General features: G+C 44.5%; 1 protein-coding gene across 3 annotated transcripts in view; it reads right to left on the bottom strand.

Moving 5' to 3' along the window:
• GABRG3 (gamma-aminobutyric acid type A receptor subunit gamma3) overlaps nucleotides 1–20234 on the bottom strand; it is a 488421-nt gene that overhangs the window by 175971 nt on the left and 292216 nt on the right. For all 3 annotated transcript variants that reach the window (XM_017508498.2, XM_017508499.2, XM_017508500.2), the window contains 2 exons: nucleotides 2163–2383; nucleotides 27–109 (listed from right to left, as the gene is read on the bottom strand). In XM_017508498.2, the coding sequence (XP_017363987.1) occupies nucleotides 27–109; nucleotides 2163–2383 (304 nt within the window). The remainder of the gene's footprint in view (nucleotides 1–26; nucleotides 110–2162; nucleotides 2384–20234) is intronic.

Raw genomic sequence — 20234 nt, 5'->3', positions numbered from 1 at the left:
CCCCCCGGGGCCCGGCTGGTACTCACAGCTGGAGAAAATCAGCGGGCAGGAGTGCTCGTCCATGGGGAAGTTGTGCAGCTGCAGCTGGCACTCGGCGTTGATGGTGAGCCTGCGGAGGAGCCCGGGGTCAGTCCAGGTCAGCACCCAGCGCAGGGCAAGGCCGCCGGCCGCCCGCGCACCCGTGCGGGGATGGGGAGGGCCGCTCCGCCACCCAGGCCCGCACGCGGGCTCACTCCCGGCCGGGGCACCGCTCACGGGGCGGCTGTGCCATGTTGCTTTCACGCTGGGTTATTTTGTGTGGCTTTTAACTATCAGTGGCACAGACAATTCCAGGGAGTAAAATTCCAACTGTGTCTAGAAACACACGCCAAGTCAGAGAGGACAAAGGCCACGTCGTTTTATAAGTTGTTTTCCATCTGCTGGAATTAAACCCTTCCTCCATTTGGAAACTGGTGTGTTTATCTAAACAGCCATTTTGCCAAATTAATCCACTTGTGGGGGGATTTCCTGTGAGGGCAACTGCCCCCTATGTCACGAGGCAGGCGGTGGCTCTGCCAGCTGGGGCCCCACACCCTCCCAGGGCTGCCGCGGCCCCAAGCTTCGCGTCCACGCGGGGCCCCCGGACTGGCCGGGCCTTCGTCCTGGCTCGCGGGCTCCTGTGACCTCAGCCTCCTGTGCGCGCGTCACAGCTGACGCGGAGCGGCTTCCACGGACACCAGCGCCCCGCGGACGTCGTCAGCTCGCTGCCCAGCTGTGGCTTTTGTGCTGTCATTGCTCCCTGGCTGGCAAAATGAGGATTTCCCGGAAACGTCAACGCTCTCTCACCATCTGCATATTTTAACGTTCCTCTGTGCCTGTGCGTGTGCTGTGGACACGCGAGGACCCCGACTCCTCTCGGGGGAATTCTCGGTATGCGCACTGCTCTCACCTCTGGGATGGATACGCTAAGCCAGCAGGATCGGGTAGGGAGGGGAAAGAGACAGGTCAAGTCCGTGGGCACGAAGGGCAGGGTGCGGAGCCGGAGGCGCAGAGCAGGTGGAAGAGGGAGCCCTGTGCCCCAGGGCAGTGAGGGCGAGCCCGTGAGGTGCACCCAGGGCCCTGAGCCGTCGGGAAGGGCGGGGCGCAGTGCCCTTTGGGGCAGTGCCAGCGCTCTGAGGACCCTGCTGGGGGGGCCGTCCAGTCCCTGTGCTGTGGGCTGTGTGTTCGGTTACACTCGAGACCGGGACGGGCAGAGTCTAACCGAACACAGCCCACAGCACTGACACCTGTTTTATAACACGGCTCCCATGTGACAATGTCTAGGCTGAAAACGCCTGGGGTGGGGGATGCACACCGAAGCCATCGTCAGCTTTCTGTGTGTGCAGGGGCACTGTGATCAGTTGCTTGGCTGTTTGACAGAGCAGCACCAGGCTGGGCATCCCTCACCCAGCACGCACCCCCCCGGGCGGGAAGCTCAGTTTCCCTTACTGCTCTAGGTTTCTTCGAAGATTCCCCTGCGGCCAGGAGGACCCACTCCAGGGGAGCTGCCGCTTCCCTCAGGGACGTGCTGGGAAGGACCTGCTCTGCCCCTCTTCCTGGTGGTCTCAGTTCACTCTGACTACATTTGTTGATGAGTGTGCCAAGACATCAGTATTTTCCTAGGGAGAGGGCCCACGGTGCACACCTATTAGAAATAACTTTCACACATGGCATGAGGGCACACTTTCTCAGGGTGCTGTAGTGCATCACGCGTGAAAAAGAACAGACTTAGAGATGAAAACAGAGCCTTGGCCGGGCGCGGTGGCTCACGCCTGTAATCCCAGCACTTTGGGAGGCCGAGGCGGGTGGATCACGAGGTCAAGAGATCGAGACCATCCTGGTCAACATGGTGAAACCTCGTCTCTACTAAAAACACAAAAAATTAGCTGGGCATGGTGGCGCGTGCCTGTAATCCCAGCTACTCAGGAGGCTGAGGCAGGAGAATTGCCTGAACCCAGGAGGCGGAGGTTGCAGTGAGCCAAGATAGGGCCATTGCACTCCAGCCTGGGTAACAAGAGCGAAACTCCATCTCAAGAAAAAAACAAAAAAAAAAAACAAAAAACACAGCCTCGTTTCTGCAATGATTCAAATTAAGGATCCAGATTTAAACCAGGAGTAACCAAAGATCAACCCGGCAATCCTACCTCAACGTGTAAAGGATTTTCCCGTCGTTCCAGATCCGGAGGAGCTGGTTGGGCGTGGTGATCCAGTGGGCCTCTGCGGTCTTAGAATTGCGGAAGATGGTGTCCGGGAGCCAGATCAGCCCCACCATGTTGCTGTTCAGAGTCAGAATTTTCATTGTGCTGTTGAATCGAAGGCGACTATCCGTCCAGGTCTGAGCAAAAAATATGTCGATTTGGTATTCCTGAAACAGAGCAGAAGGAGAGACGAGGCAGTTCTATTAGTGACTGTTCTGTACCATTTGTGCTCTTTGTCGAACGTCGTGTGTTCTCTCCACGTTGATGTTCTCACCTCCCCAATTCTTCTGATAGACGCTGGTTCAATATGGAAAACACTCAGTGAATGATGACCAATATTATTCATCAGCATTGCAGTAACATTACGTGACATAATGTCAATCTTAAGATGTAAGAAGTATCTCAACTGTGGAACGGGGGTAAGAGCCACAGTGGAGTCCATTTCAGCACGTGCAGGCAAACCCAGGCTCACAAGTCCACGCCTTGACAGGCGGCAGGCCTGTTGCAGCCTCCGTTCTCTGATCTGTAAGATGAGGAAAATGATAAAGTGGACACTTTAGGAAAGTGTCCACTTCCTAAAGGTGTTGTAAAGATAAAAGGAAGTCATTGAAGGAGCACCCTTAGCGCCAGGCACAGAGCGAGTGACCCACGCACAAAAGCAGGCTGGCGTATTACTAAGCAGACAGAAGGTGCCCAGCCGTCCGGCATGGGGGAATTATGGAACAGTCAATGTGATTCTCGCGCAAACATTTGCGCAGCTGGGGGAGCAAACGGCAGGGAAGCAGCGGCTGGGAGCAGGTTCTCGGGGCGCTTCCCCAGGAGCCTCTCGAGGCTCATCGGCCATGGCAAGTCATGAGTGGCATCTCAGCAACCAGACAGCCCCTCCCAAGTCCATGTGCCTGCCTGTGCTGGGGGGAAAGTCGTCACATAGCCTGCTTATCTGGTGTTTTTTTTAAAAAAAAAAAAAAAACACAGCTTGTAAAATGCCATGCTCCGTACTCAAGGAAAAAACACCACTCAAAAGCACAAGAATGCAAGCAGATGTGCTGGCTCCCATCTACAATCCCTCTAACTTGTTTCATAATTAAATCTAAAATGAAATTTGTTCTGCATGCCTCAAAAGAAATGCCAAACCACCGTAGCAGTAAATCACCTGCGTAAGGCAGCATCCCTTTATCTCCCCGCACCCGGCCGCATTCTTGCTCTGTGTTGTACACCAGGAAACAGTGTGGATCTCTAAAGCTTGGGGCCTTGGACCCCGGTCCCCACCGTATGCACCCTTGTCTTTTCCCATTTCTCTGTCTCCGCCATCCCTTACAACCCCCATGGTCCGTGTCAGGGCTGGTCCCCAACAGCCTGAATGCACCCTGGGGGATGAATGGCCTCAGCCTCGTTCCCACCTTCCAAAACGTGGGCATGTGCCCATCACTGACAGACTCTGGACCCACAACCGAAGGTGCGCGTGTGTGTGTGCACCTGTGTGATGCCGTCATAGGACCTAGCATGTGCTGAATGATACGAAAATGGGGTTCAGAGAGCGGTGAAATGAAACCAAAGCAGGCAGCACGGATGCTTAGAGCCCAGGAATGTGGTACTGGAGGCCGGACGCCAGGGTCAGGCACGGGCGGCGGAACCCGTCTGAGGACTGGTAGCTCTCTGGGCAGAGGTTGGAAAAGGAACGGTAATAGCATGCGTTGGCCACTATTCCCTGTGCTCGGTAAGTTATCACAGGAAGGAAATTATCTCCACAAAGAACCCGGTGGTTGGAAAGCTGTTATAGAAGAGGAAAGACAGACAAAGCACACTTGGGGTCTGGCGGGCTGGGAGGATGTAGCCCCTCACGTGCCTCTCGTCCCCATCTCTACAGCAGAACGCCCTGGGGTGCCAGTAGTGCCAAAGCCTCCTGAAACAGCGTGGCGGCAATAATCTCACCCACTGCTGAAGCCTCTCAATGGATTCGGTTGCCACCCAGTAAGGTCCTTAATTCTGCAAATACGGCTCAGGGAAAAAGACTAAGGTGTGGCCCTTCCACTGAAGGCTGCCGTGACCCAGTGACCTACACTTCAGAGAGAAAGGGTCAGAAAGAAGCCGGGGAGAGGAGAGGTGCCGGCCTGCAGAAGCAAAGACGCACCGCAGCTCCCGGCACTGCACGGAGAAAAGAACTCAGAACGCGGCGTGCACATGGGACATGCACAAAGCTGGTTTAGTGTTAAGGGGGCTCTTCCCGTCAGGAAGAAAGATGACTTCTTGAGGTGGAGCGGTACCCTTGCCTCCTGTCTTTCATGGGCAAACGGCAGCCTGGAAGAACTTGGATCCCAAAGGAGGTATATTATCCAATGCCCACTTTACCAGGGCAAAAAATGGTTAATGGAAAAAGAATACATTCCCAGACAATGGAGGCAAGAGTCAGGGAGAAAACAGACCTCAGGAGTCCCACCCTCGGAAAAGAATCAGAGCTGAACCTAAGACGAACCCCGCCCATCGGGATCTGCCCACTGGGGCTTCAGGCTGGCCCGTTTCCACCTGAGTCCACACACTGCATGTGTGGAGCCGGAGGGAGGTCAGACCGGTCTTCTCAGCTTACAGGTCAGTGGATCAAAAAAAAACCATGCCTGGACTTGATGTCTCTCCCAGGACAGGCGTATCCATGTGTACAACACCCTGATTTCGGCCCGGTACAAGGCTGACCTTTGGGGTTGCTTCCCCTGAAGGTGGGAGAGGTGTACTTTTCTCTGATGAGAAAGAGAGAGGCTAATATTCAGTGTCTAGATACAAGTCACGGTAGTCAGTGGTGCCGTCTGCCAAATGCCACAGCTTCCCTGCTTGCAGGCATGTGGCAGAACTGCTCCCCTTTTGGGGCTGGGTGGGGTCGCATCACCCATAGGTGAAGTTCAAGCTGCATGGTATGTGTCACTCTTGGGAGGGCCCTGGAAATGCCCACGTGGGACCTGCTCAGTCATTTAGGCCCTGAGAGACTGTGTGGAGCAGAGTTCTGCTGACTCACGTGAACCACATGCCCCGGGTAAGATGCATCCAGATCACTTTGTAAGAGAAGCCCATCCAGACTGACAGAGCGGTGAGGGAGAGGAAGGCTGCTGGGGTGGACAGGTGCTGGGGATGCAGGAAGGCCACAGAGCAGCCGAGACCTCAGTGAGGTACAGCGTGAGCCGGGCAGACTGGTGACGGAGCAGCAAGTTCAAAAGCATCCTTGCAGAGCAGCCTGTGAGCTGACAGCTGCCTTCCTTCCATCCTGGCAGGATCCAGGCCCAACCAGGATCTCTAACTAAAATGTGTAATGGCTATATCTGCACAGAGAACACACTCAAGCCTTCAAAATTCAGTACATGTGAACGGCCAGGGAGGCATATATGTGCATTTGTAAGTTTCACTTCCTTCTTTCTTTGGATACTGGTTTACTGGATTAAGGAATCAGAAGGATGAAAATGTCCTCCCAAGCACGTCCAGGGCCCGCCAATCGATCAATGACGTCAAACTAACGAATATTCTCTAGAAAAGCTCTGTTCAAATGTTGGAAAGAATCCGAAATTTTCCAAACCTTTTTGCTTGTCTGTTTAACCTGAGTATAACAGAGAAATTAAAACTCAGAAAACTGGAAGAGTTTTACCAATGTTATTCAATATGTCAAAAATATTTTGAATGACAGGATCCTCCACCAATAATTTCTGAATGGGCCGTTTTATTCTATATACACAGTAAGACAAAGAGTGACTGGCCCACAGCACCTCTCACCCTCTTTACCCTTTCTCCCCTCATCTCCTCTTTCCATTCCTATGAATAAACTGTTGGTGGGAGTGTAAATTAGTTCAACCATTGTGGAGGACAGTGTGGTGATTCCCCAAGGATCTAGAAATACAAATACCATCTGACCCAATAACCCCATTACTGGCTATATACCCAAAGGATTATAAATCGTTCTATTGTAAAGACACATGCACACATATGTTCGTAGCGGCACTGTTTACAATACCAAAGACTTGAAACCAACCCAAATGCCCATCAGTGATAGACTGGATAAAGAAAATGTGACAAATATATACCATGGAATACTATGCAGCCCTAAAAAAGGATGAGTTTCTGTCCTTTGCAGGGACATGGATGAAACTGGAAACCATCATTCTCAGCAAACTGACACAAGAACAGAAAATCAAACACTACATGTTCTCACTCATAAGTGGGTGTTGAACAATGAGAACACATGGACACAGGGAGGGGAACATCACACACCGGGGTCTGTTGGGGGATGGAGGGCTAGGGCAGGGTTAGCTTGGGGTGGGGGGATTGGGAGAAATACCTAATGCAGATGACAGGGGGATGGATGCAGCAAACCACCACGGCATGTGTATACCTATGTAACAATCCTGCATGATCTGCACACGCACCCCAGAACTTAAAGTATAATTTTTAAAAATGTGCAGTTTTTGCCCCTTCCCCATGAAGCACTTTACGATGCAGTTTGAGATCAGGAGAGCACAGGGCCGGATGGAAGGTGTGTTCTCTCATCCCTCCCAGGAGGCAGAGGTGCGTTGTGTGCCAGGCACCTGGGTTCCTGACACAGAGACAGTGACCACTCTTCCTTCCGGGGGTAAACAGGCTGAAGACATTGAGTAAGCTTCATCCAGTCACTCAGCTCCTAAGTACCAATTATTCTAAACACTGCAGTCCAAATCCGCTTCCCTGGATGCGACTGAGAAGGCCCGCAGCAGCTGAGTCTGGGTGTTAGATTTGGGACGTGTGGAAGGACCCCTGTGCAGAAACGCCCTCCACATTTACCCTGTTCATAAACCGTGTGACATCATTTACCTTCCTTGGCCTCAGTTCCCTCATGCATACAATGCAAGCGTTGGATTGCATTAAATGTAAGGACCCTTCTGACTCAAATAAAATGTTACATTTCCATATCCCTGCCTAGAGTTAGCCTTTCCTGCTTGAAACTAATTTTCCATTTTTCTTCTCGTGTCTCTATCTTATTTCTGCAAGAAGAACACGATGGGGTGACTTCTTCCTGTGTCCCATCTTCTTTTACTGGAAAGACTTTCATAGGTCTGAATTCTGCATGAAGAGTTTGAGAACCATCCATGAGGTGGAGACTTGCAGAACAAGGCGGGAATCCCCACCCCGACCCAGCAACGACCATGCTCTTTCCCTGCAGCAGAGGGGCGCATCCTACAGTGTCCAGGGTCCACGCAGGGTCCACGCTCTTCTTCGTTCTGAAATCTTGCCATGAATGCCGCTTGAAGACGGCGGAAGGCTATGCAGCGTGGATGTTTTATTGTGTCTACGTTTGACTAAATGTTGAAGAAACACTTCCCACCCACAGAGAAATATTTTTACTGCTCTCATAAACTTTCTTTGTAATGGCATTAATCATCCTTCCTTTTTGCAAAGAAAAAAACATTCCAACAATGTCTATCTGAAAATATTGTGTATAATTCACTAATACTACGAAATTAATGTGTCTGAAATACTAACAGATGGAACTCGTGGGGACCCTCCACTGAAAACCATCCTGCTGGTGAACAGCCCATGTTCATGATTTGTTTTAGTTACTGCAGAGCTTAATAAATTCTAAATAAGCCATGAGCTGCTGTGACATGTGGAACACTTTGACACGACAGAAGGGAAATAATGCTTCTTCACAATACCCATCTGTAAGTTCTGGCAAATGTGGACATTATTTCCACACACCTCCCGCTTCCTTTATTAAAGAGGAGGGCCAAGGGAAAAAAACGAGATGGCTGCAGGTTGGGAAATCCGAGATTCTGGTTTCAGGAGACGCTGGGGACAGAGCCTTGCTCCCCTCCAGGCCTCAGCTCCTTGGCTTGGGTTAGCTAAACGAATCAGGAACAGAAGCCACTGGCTGTTTTCTTTATAAAATGGTAGTAACAGGCCCTTGCCAATTAAAGGTTGTTCTGACTTCTTATCTAACAATGTCTAATGCAACGATTAGAGTAAAACCATTTTTATTTATTCCTTCTCAGGTATGGACGCATAACTCAAGTATCTATTTTTTGTTTCTTGCGTGTGTTATTTATTGGGATTTGTCCTGGGAAATATGGCTTTGACGGTGGGCCTCCCTGACTCCCTGGGGCCTGTCTCACCTTCACAGGCACCAGGGTCTCCCCGAGGTCCGACCACCTGGGTGCACATTCTCAATGCTTGTAAACATCACAAGCAACGTAAGACCCCGCGAACACACAGCTGCGACCTTCGCAGGACCTGGGAGAAAGCTTCTGCTAGTGAGGGGCCCTCAGGCTTCACCTTCACAGGCTCTGTGGTGAAATCATCTCTAGGTAGGAGGCCCTGGGGACTGCGTGATGCCAGCAGATCTTGGCCGGGAATCGCCTCCGATGGTGGAAGCAGGTGCCCCTCGTACGTCGCTGCAGACACCCTGCCCTTTCTCAGCGTCCTTCCCTGCGTAGCCACCCCCTGCTCTCCTCCACCCACTGACTGCTTTCAGATTTGCACCTATTCTGCTGCTGCTACTCAAAGACGTACCACGGCTGTCCAGAGCCTATAGAATTACGGTTAAAATTCTTTGCCTGTAAACAAATGTGATACTCAAGGCTCCGTGTGTGGCGCTTGCTCAGACCATCCCGTGACTGTAGCGCAACGGCCCTCCCCCGTCCCTGTCCTGTCTGTGCTTTGCCCGTGCCTGGACGACCTCTCACCCAGCCCTGTCCAGTCCTCTCTGCCCTCCTGGGTCCCATCTTCCCGCGGCATTGGCACATTTGCCGACAGCCTGGTATTCCTCATTACTTTTTCCCCTTATGTAAACACTCTATGACTTCCACTGCTGTGTCACAATCATCTGCGTGTTCCACGTAGGGAGCGCCCTGCACAGTGCTGATCAGCAGTGACCTGTGTTGCTAATAACTTGCACTTACTGCAAATTACTAGGAGTCAGTCCCCATTCCAAATAACTGCCATATCCCACTCTACCCAATGTTCACAACAATACAAATATCCCTGTGCTACAGGTAGGAACTAAGAAGAGTCAGCCATCCACCCATCAAGAGAGCAGTGGCCAAGGCCCACGGGAGCCCAGGTGGGTTTCAGACACTTGTTTTTTTCCCACCTGCTTTACTGAGTATAACTGACAAACAAAAATTCTCTATGTTCAAGAAGTGATGATTTGACATCTGTGTACTGTGAAACTGTTACCACAATGAAGCTCATTCGCACACCCATCACCTCACAGTTGCCTTTTGTTTTTTGGTGGTGAGAATAGTCATGATCTCTCTTGGCCAGTTACAAGCACACAACATTGTCAGCGGATTTCAATTATACAGCACACTATTAGCCACAGGCTCCCTGCTGTACGAGAGGTCTGCAGACCCTAACTGCAAGTCTGGACCCCTGACCCACAGCTCATTTCTTCTGTTCCCAGGTCCTGGCAACCGCGCGTCTGAGCTCCATCCACATGATTTCTAACGACTGCAGTCAGCAACAGTGACAGGCTCACCCTGGACCCTCAGACCCCCAGAGAGGAGGAGCGAGGCGGGAGGCGGAGCTCTGCTCTTTAGTACTAGCCCTCATTCCTGGAACTGCCCGTCAAGGACCCACAGCAAGAAACAGTGTGAGGAGGACATATTGCAAACATCTGAACTCCCTCCAGGGGTGGGGAACACAGCAGTAAATGCACTGAAACTGAAACGAAACCTGACTTGAAGATCTGTGGCGCTGTCTGGGCACCATCGGCGCCAGGGATGGGCTGGAATTTCTGACCATATCAGAAGCAGATGTTTTAGCTGCTGGGATCCAGCTCTCTTCTTAGGGATTCACAGCATCACACGTATCCCAAGGTGGCTGCCAGGAGCCGGCACTGACAGCCTCCCCTGCCTTCCTGGCAGGGTGCAAGTCCCACTGGAGGGGACCCTGAGCATTAATGATGAGTATTACTGATGAGGTTAAAGAAGTAAATCTCCTCTTTGGGACATAGTTGTACACAAGGTAACAGTGGAAGGAGAAAAAAAATGGTGTAGATTTAAAAAAAAAAAAACATAAAGAAAATGATTCCAATTCCACACTGCGTTATATTTTAATATTAAACAGACAGGCTCCCAGGAGCTCTTGCCTTGAGTTCGCTTCCAGAATGCTCACAAGTATGCCCTGCCACCAAAAAGGGAATCGTGAGAGTATTACAATATAGCTGACGTCCCCTAAACTCTGTCAGGGAAGCTGCACCAGCTGCTCTACAGGAGCACGCTTTTTACTGGATGCTATTTAGGGTGTTTTTAGCCTTGAAGAATGGACATGGGTTTTTTTATCCTATCAACAATGGCAAAAACCCGGGATTCCACCCTTGACGGCATTTCCCGTTTTTCATGCAGCCAGCGCTCACTGAGTTGCGGGATGTGGTCACGCGGCAGATTTAAAGTGTGTGAGCTAAGCATGTGCAGGAGTCCTTTCATCCCTTTCTTGCTCACAGTGTCTAAACCAGGAAAATGATGCCCCATCTGGGATCTCTTGAAAAAACCTGCCAACCACTTTTTTTTATTATTTTAGCTCAAAAAGGTTTGATTTTTCAATGAGAAAATGATTTACGTCGTTCCAAATGCCCCACCAGTGTGAAGCTGGTCACTGTCAGTGACCATCCCAAGCTGCCAGATCACGTTTACCTTCAGACCAAAATATTCTTCTTGAAAAATATTTAGACTGAACAATCTTAGCCTTGCCTTGTGACACCTGGCAGTTCTCCCAAGATGAGGATGGGCCTCCTAGTGAGGCCTCTCAAACACAAAGCCCGTCTGAAGGAAGTCTGGCTATATCTGGCTGATGAAGACACTGAGATCCAGAGAAACAGGGGCCATCCCAGGAAACGGCAGTGGCGGGTTCCCGGCTTGCATACCAGCCGGCCACAACTCCTCTGGTGAAAACAAACAGGATTAGTTGGAGCTGGTCCTCAGAGGTGACGCTGTTGACGTTTCTTCCAAGCAGTTCCTGCCGTGGAATTGGGGGGCAGTGTCAACCTGCTGCAAGTCCCGTGAAAGATGGCACTCTCGGGAGGCCACCGTGGAGAGGGTAGAGGGGTCCCAGCTGCCACGCCGGGCTAAGAGGACAGCAGCATAGACAGAATGCGAGCTATCACGGACCGTGAGGAAGAGGGGCGGGAATACGCGAGGGGAGACCGGGAACGTTATTGTAAAAATGGAGGAAGGGCACCAGAATTCAGAACCTCTGACCTAGAAAGACAAATCGATGAATCAAAGCAGGTCAAACGATAAATTCAGGGATTAGGGTTAGCAAGAGTGAGAAGGTTTTCCTGTCTAGACAATAGAAACTGCTTCATAACATCACAAGACACTGCTGAGACTTTGTTAATCTTCCTCTCACTAAAATTTCAGATTCTCTGCAAATATTTAAGAAGGGCATTTAATTTGGAAACTGGAGTTTAGAAAAAGAGTAAACGAAAATCCACTACTTTCTCACATAAATTAATAGAGATTAAAAGCACCATTTTATGAAACCAGGCTCTTAGCTTCAAAGCCATAGCCTTGATAGAAATTGAATGCCACCTGGAAACACCAAACACCTAAAATGAACCGAATTCTTCATCATTCAGGGGAATTTCTCCCATAAAATAAGTGTTCATAAGTCAAAACCATAGAGTCTATTATTGGATTACAATCTTAAACACTTTAAATCATGAGAAGTCCATGTTTATTGTGCAGTATATTATTTCATAGGTATTATTTCTTTAATCTGACCAATGACCTTGTGCGGTGGTCTTCGTGACTTCCCAATTTTCCACCCAAAGATGGTATCAAGAGAGATGCATTTTCTTTTCAAATTGAAGACAGTTTAACCATTTTTGCACTTTTTATGTTTGCTGAAAATAGCATTTAATTATAAAGCAGAATAAGAAAGTGAAATTTACAAGTAGAATAGAAGGAAAATAGCATTCAAAGTTGTCAAGATGTATCAGACAAATGCCTACAAAAAGAACTTAACTCAGGTTATGTTTAATAATGTGGGATGCTGCATCTATAAAGATCAAAAGATGGATATTTTCAAAAATATGAAGTAGATTGAGCTACAAAAGGAGAAATGAACATCAAAAAACAGAAGTAAATGAATATGCACTGGTGTAAGTTACATACAGACTTCATAGGAAATCACATAGATCTAAGAACATTTTAATTATTTGCAAAGTGTGAACAGTTGTATAATGAATGCATCTTATAAAAACGGTATTACCAAAATTATTTTAAAGTGCAAGATTTCATAGGATAAAATAATTACTGTGAATACAAATAATGTTGCTTGTATCTGTCACCATAAGAGGAAGAATATCCTTGAAGAAAGTTCTTAGTGTTCAGCGTCCAATTACCCAAGACTGTAACATTCATGATAACAGAAATATGTCTATATGATACCTTTTCTAAAGTGTCTCCAAACACATCACTGCATTTTGCACCAGGACCTTCTACAGGAAAGATCATACATTTCAAAAACTGCAACGAGTCTCTCAGATCTGTAGTTCTGAATTTAGTATGTATATTTTGTCGTACTCAAAAGAGTTCTGGCTTCTCTGATTGCTAAAGGCATTACATTATCTAACCTAGGATTTATTTAGACACTGTAAAGTCAGCACTCAGCACAGTTTTGAAGTAGTTCCCTAAAAGAAATGTCTCAATGGCATGCTAATCTGTTATCAGGTATAGATGTTGCATATAACTTCACTTGTAGTTTGCTTTTCTCCATTTTTTAAAAAATAAAAGACATTATTGATTTTAATACAGTCTAGTTTCTCACTCCTTCACTTTATAGGTAGTGGTTTTGAAAAATTTTATTTTACTGTGGTACGTACACTTAACATGAGGTCTACCATTTTAACAAATTTCAAGTGTATGATACACTTTTTAAGTGTTGTTAAATACAATGACAATGTTGTACAATAGATTTCTGTTGCACTTATTGATCTTTTAAAATGGAAACTTTATGCTGATTGATTAGAAATTTTTCATTTCTCCCTCTCTGCAGCCCCTGCCAACAACCATTATACTCTCGGATTCTAGGAGTTTATTTTAAATGCCTCATATCAGTGGAATCATGCTGCAACTGTTTTTCTGTGATGGCTATTCCGTTTAGATGATGATCTTAAGGTTCACTGTGTTGTCACATACTCCAGAATTTTCTTCTTTAAAGGCTAAATAATTCCATTGAATGTATATACCATGTTTTCTTTAGCCATCTATCAATGGACATTAGGCTGTTTTCATACCTTGGTTATTCATGCTGGTGCAAAAAACACTGGAGTGCTGAGATATCTTTGAAAGATCCTGATTTCAATGCTTCTGGATAAACACCTGAAGGTGGAATTTCAGGATCATATGGTAGTTCTATTTCTGATTTTTTGAGCAATCTCCATGCTGTTTTCAGTAGCGGCTGCATCATTCTGCATTCCACCAACAGTGTGCAAGGGTTCCAAGTTCTCTGCATCCTCGCCAGCCCTTGCTGACTTCTGAATTTTTGGCAATAGCCATTTTAACAGCTGTGAAGTGATATCTCCTTGTGGTCTTGATTTGCATTTCCCTGATGATTAGTGATGTTGAATATCTTGTCATATACCTGCTGGCAATGTGTATGTCTTCTTGGGAGAAATGTACAGTCAAGTGTTTAGCCCATTTTTAAATCAGTTTAATAATACTGTAGGTATTGAACCACAGGACTTCACTGTACATTGCCTTTTCACTCTGTTGATCATTTCTTTTGTTGTGCAAAAGCTTTTTAGTTTGATGTAATCCCACTTACATATTTCTGATTTTCATTATCTGAGCTCCTTTTTACTTCCTTTTTTTAAGTCTAGCCAAATGTTAGTCAATTTTATCTTTTTAAAACACTCTTAGTTTTGTGGATTTTTCTATTCTTTATCCTCTAATCTTTATTTCCTTCCTTCTACTATCTCTGGGCCTAGTTCTTTCTTCTTCTAGCTCCTTGAGATGTAAAGTTGGGTTGTTTACTTTAGATATGTCTTCCTTTTTAATGCAGGTGTTTCTTTGTTTATCACTATAAACTTCCCTCACAGCATTGCTTCTCTATAGCCTATAAGTTTGGTATGTTACACTTTTGCTTTCATTGGTCTCAAGATATTTTCTAACTTACTTTTTTGATTTCTTGTTTGACCTACTGGTTGTTCAAAATTGCTCATTTTAATATATTTATGATTTTACATTTTCCTTCTACTGATATCATTTTATTCCATTGAGGTTAGAAAATATATTTGGTATGATTTCATCCTTCTTCATTTCCTGAGACTTGCTTTGTAATCTAACATCTAACATGTGATCCATCCTGGGAACGTTTTATGTGCACCTGAGAAGAAGGTAGATTCTGCTGCCATTGGGTGGAACGTTCTGGATATTTGCGTTAGTCCATTTGGTTTATAATGTTCAAGTCTAATATTCCTTTGTTGATTTTCTGTCTGGTTGGTCTATCCCGTATTCAAAGTGGGGTGCTGAAGTCTCCTACCATTATGTACTGCTATCTCTGTCTTCCTTCAGTTCTGTCAGTTTGCTTCGTGTATTTCTGTGCTCTGATACTGGGTGTGTATGTTACATGTTTCTGACAAGTTGATGCTTTTATCTTTACATTAGGGCCATCTTTGTCTCTCGCAACCGTTTTTAAATTCGTCTATGTTGTTCGATATGAAGGTAGCCACCCCGCTCTCTTTGGGTTACCATTTGCATGAGGTATTTTTTTCATCCTTCATTCTCAGCCTATGTATGTCTTTAAATATAGTCTATTACATCAGTTTATATTGTGCATCCATTAACACAGTTTTAGTTATATTTTATTTTTTTTTACCTTTTAAACTAGAATTAAAAGTGATTTACTCATCACTATTACAATAATATGGTAGTCTGTATTTGTCTATATATTTACCTGTGCTAATGAGACTTTTTACATTCTTATGGTATAATACTGCTGTTCAGTGTCCTGTGGTTTTCTGTTGAAGGTATTAACGTTTCCTGGAAGGCAGGTCTGTAGTGATGAGCTTTCTCAGCTTCTGAACATCTTTATCTCTCCTTCATTTTTGAAGGACAGCCTTGGCAGGCATAGTATTCTTGGTTTCAAGTTCTTTTAGTACTTTGAATACATCATCTGAGTTCCTTTTGGACAGGAAAGTTTCTGCTGAAAACTCCACTCACAGTTTTATGTGGGTGTCCTTATGTGTGACAACTTGCTTTTCTCTTGCTACTTTTCAATTTTTTTTTTTTTTACTTTTGGCAATTTGATTATAATGTATCTCAGTAAGCATTTTTGGGATTCATTTTATTTAGCGTCTTTTGGGTTTCCCGGATCTAGACCATTTCCATCTCCCAGACTTAGGAAAAAAATAGCTATTATTTGTTTGAATATGCTTTCTGGTCTTTCTCTTTCTCTCTCCTTCCAGGATTCCCATGATGCATGATCTGCTTGATAACGTCTTTTAAGTCCTTGAAGCTTTCTTTATTCTTTTTTATTATTTTCTAATTTTGTTCCTATGACTGAATAATCTTTAGTGACCTGTCTTCATGTCCACTGATTCAATCTTCTGCTCGACCTAGTCTGCTGTTAAACCACTCAAGTGAATTTTTCAGCTCAGTTATTATTCTTCAGCTCCACAATGTCTATTTGGTACTTTACATTTTATGTGTGGTGAAATTCTCACTTATTCGATAATTGTTCTCCTTACCTTGGTGAGTATCTTTATAATAGTTACCCTAATTTTTTTTCAGGCAAATCATACACCTCTACTTCATTAAAGTCGATTTTTGGAAATTTGTTTATTTTGTTCCATTGTAGGGGAAATATTGCCCTATTTCTTTATTTTCCTTGATTGTTTGTGTTGTCTGCTTATTAGATGAAACAGCTGCCTCTCCCAATACTCAGACTAGCCTCATACAGAAGACCCTTATAATCAGCCCAGCCAGAGATTTTGGGAGCCTCTCCAAAGTTTGTGTTATTCCAACCTGTTTTCTGGGTTTATGGAGCCCCTAGGCATCCAGAATATACTGTGTCCCATCAGTGCCCTGAGAACAAGAAAGATGTAAGTCAGTTCTTCAGGCAGCCCAGGTCAATCACTGGATTCCCTGTCTAACCATTTTTTTCCCATCTCAGGGAGAACCTGAGATTTGTGTTGTGTGTGTGTGTGTGTGTGTGTGTGTGTGTGTGTGTGTTTTGTTTTGTTTTTTGGATATTTGGTGTGCACTGAGGTGGAGGGAGGGCTGTGGCAACTAGCTGCACATGAGATGAAACTGTCATCTCGGTTCTCACTGACTTGCAGGTAGCTAGATTGTGCAGGTGCATCAGCACTCTGAGACAGTCTAGACAGAAGCCAGTCCTCTAGGTATATCCCAGCCAAGTGGGCTTCTGGATGCACAGTTCATCACTACCCCTCCCCAAGGAAGATCTGGGGGCTGGGGGTCTCCTCACAATCATAAGGCACAGTGCCAAGGACAGGGATTATGGCAAGAGGGTGACTCAAAGTTCCCTACTGAATTTGGTGTGGATGGTTTTGTGCTCACCTAGGGTGCTGGGGCCTCTCAGCTAGCTCCTGGATTCTCAATTTCACAGAAAATCTGCCCATGCTTTATTGCTGAATGGTGAGTTTCCATGGGGGAAGGAGGGTCCAGGGCTTCCTATTCTGTCATCTTGCTCAGGAAAGACTCATGTGAATAGTGCTTTTCGAATTCTATTTAATTCTATCTCTGAAGTGAGGAAAATAGCCCTGCTTATTTGTGTTCAGAAGTTTGACTCTTTTGCCTTTTATATTGAAATCTATAATCTACTACAGTTGGGTGTTGTGTGAGAAGTAAGGGACAAGTTTTCTTTTCTTCCCATATGGGCATCCAATTACTCTAACACTACTCACTCGTGGATTGCCTGCCGTGCTTGTCAGCAACCGAATGTGTGTACACGATTGCCTCGGTTCCAGGCTCTGTAATCAGCTGCGCTGACTTTTACCGTACCCTTGTTTGAATACCACGATCCTTCTCACTGTAGTTCGCTAATAAACACTGATATCCAGTGAAGCAAGTTCTTCAAACTTCTTTTGATTCAGAAGTGCATTAGCAATTTCTGGTCATGTACATATTATATACATTTGAGAATCAGGTTGTAAATTTTCACAAAAAATAAAAACCACTGAAATGTTGATAGGGAGTTGCATTGACTCCACCAATCAATTTGTGGATAATTGTTGTTTCCAATATAGAGTCTTCTAAACCATGGATATAGATATGCTGACCTTTATTTAGGTCTGTTTTAATTTCTCTCATTTATGGTATATAGCTAACTGTGTAGAATGACATGCATCTTTTATTAGGTTTTTCTTAGACAGTTAATGTTTTTGATGCTAATGAAAATAATGTCTTTTAAGTTTTATTTTTATATCATACATTAACTTTTTCCATTGATGTATGATGCATGACATTCTATCCATTTTAGACACGTATATATTTGTGTAACTATCAACATAACCAGGACACACAATAGTTGTATCACCTCCAACTCCAGAACGTCCTTCTGCTATTGTCCTTATCCCTTCCCTGCCCATCACTGCTGCCAACCACAGAGCCATTCTCCACCCTTGTAATTTTCCGTGTGTGTGTGTGTGTGTGTGTGTGTGTGTGTGTGTGTGTGTGTGTTCTTTTTGCTGGGAGGGAATGGAATATAAACGGAAGACAACAGTATTAACCTTTTGTGTGTGGCTTCACTCCCTAGCATAACGTCTCCAAGATTTGTCCAAGTTGTTATGTATATTAAAAGTTCATTACTTTTTATAAATATTATGCCATTGTTTAGATGTGTCACAGTTTGTTTATACATCCATCACCTTAAGGACATTTGGGTGGTATCCAGTTTTTAGCAATTATTAGTAAAGCTGCCATAAATATTAATGTACAGGTTTTTAACGTGGAAATAAATTTTCATCTCTCTAGCATGACTATCCAGAAATGGACCACTGGGTTATATTTTAGGACAGATTAGCATTTGTAAGACACTGCCAAACTGTTTCCCCCAGTGATTGTACAGTTTTGTATTTCAAACTGCAACTTACAAAATTTCAAGTTATTCCACGTCTATTTCTTTCCTTGCCCTTGTCAGCAACTTTTATTGAAGTTAAAGTAGGTGGTTAGCACTGTCATATCATGGTTTTAATGTGCATTTCCCTAATAGCTAAGTAAGCTAAACATCTTTTAATGTGCCTATTTGCCATTCGTATATCCTCTTTGGTAAAGTGTTTGTTCATGCCTTTTACCACGTTTTTTGTTTAAGGTATTTAAGTCAAATTTCATTTTTTATATGTAGATGTCTAGTTCTTTTTCAAAACCATTTTGCACAGGCTAGTTCCTCTGCCTTTTTAAATACATTGCAGAATATCTTACATATATCTACAAAAATTCTGGTAAGATTTGAATTACCACACACACACACACACACACACACGCTCCATATTTAATTTATGGAGAATTTACATGTGTACATGTTAGTATGTCAGGTCTTCTATTCCTTGAAGAGAGTATGACTCTCTATTTCTTCACTTTTTTATATCTTTTATTAGAGTTTTTAGTTTTCTATAAGCTCACACTATATACATTCTCTTACATTTATACCTAAATATTTCAATTTTGGAGTTATTTTAAATGATGTTTTAAAATTTTCTGTTTCCCAGTCTTCATTTCTACTATACAGAAATACACTTGATTAGAATAGCAAAATAACTTAATGAAGAAAAACTGTCTTTTCAACTAATGAGGCAGAGACACTGGAATGATATTGGACTGATGCTTTACATCATATTAAAAAAAAACTCAAAATCTATTAAAAACTTAAAAGTTAGAAATAGTACTATAAAACTCTTACAGTTATGGCACCAAAAGCAAAGCCACCAAAAAAAAAAAGAAAGAAATTAGGCTTTATGAAAATTTCAATTTTTGGTACATCAAAGGACACTATAATAAGTGAAAAATCAACCCACAGGATGGGAAAAATATTTGCAAATCATACACCTGGTCAGGTTCTAGTGTCCATCACATCAGAATATGTAAAGAACACTTGCAGTCTGTGGTAGACAGAATAATGGTCCCTAAAGATGTCTGTGCCCTAATCCCTGGAATCTGAATACATCACATCACATGGCAAATGGGACTTTGGATATGATGAAGTTCAGGACCATGAGACGGGAAGATGATCTTGAATTATCTGGGTGGGCCCAGTGTAATCACTGAGGTCCATAAAACAGAAAAAACAGTAAGATCACAGGCAGAGAAAGAGATTTGACAATGAAAGCAGAGGTCAACGTTATGCAGTCCTGGATGAGGAGGAGTGGGCAGCTTTACGAGGCAGAACATGTCTTGGAATGAATTCTCTCTTTGAGCCTCCAGAAACTCTTCAACCACCATTCTAGAAGCATTCTGCTCCTTTGACAACCTGACTTTTTTGAACTTAAGACCTTCAAAACTGTAAGATAATAGATTTTTTTTTTAAGAAAGAAATACTCTTGATTAATGAGTGCTGACCTTGTATCTTGTGATTTACTAACTTCGTTGTAGGAGACCTTTGGTAGACTTCTTGTGATTTTTATGTAGTGTGTCCCATCCTTCACAAATAGCAGCTCCATGTATTCTTCTCCCATGTCTACACTCTTTATTTTCTTCTTGTCTTCCCCACTGACCAGAACTTCCACGAAGTTGTTTAAAAGGAATGTTGAGTTTGCCACTAAGCTTAAGAGAAAGCATTCAATGCTGCACAATTAAGTATACTCTTAGTTTTAAGATTTTCCTAGATGCCAATTTTTAGGTTGAGGGTATTTCTTTCTGCCCTAGTTTGCTGTGATATTTTATCATGAATAGAGGCTGTATTTTGCCAAATATTTTTTCTACTTAACTTCTATGACCATGCAGCTTCTACAGACCACAGTCAGAAGTGAGAGAGGTCACTGAAAAGAATGATGTAACTGCTTTTTAAGTCATTTAAAAGAAGAGGAAGAGGAAGAGGAAGGAGGAGGGG

The sequence above is a fragment of the Cebus imitator genome, unplaced genomic scaffold (genome assembly GCF_001604975.1).
Source record: "Cebus imitator isolate Cc_AM_T3 unplaced genomic scaffold, Cebus_imitator-1.0 Scaffold392, whole genome shotgun sequence".
NCBI classification, from domain to species: Eukaryota; Metazoa; Chordata; class Mammalia; order Primates; family Cebidae; genus Cebus; species Cebus imitator.
The sequence above is the reverse complement of the archived record's forward strand: the minus strand, read 5'-3'. Positions and strand labels throughout refer to the sequence as shown.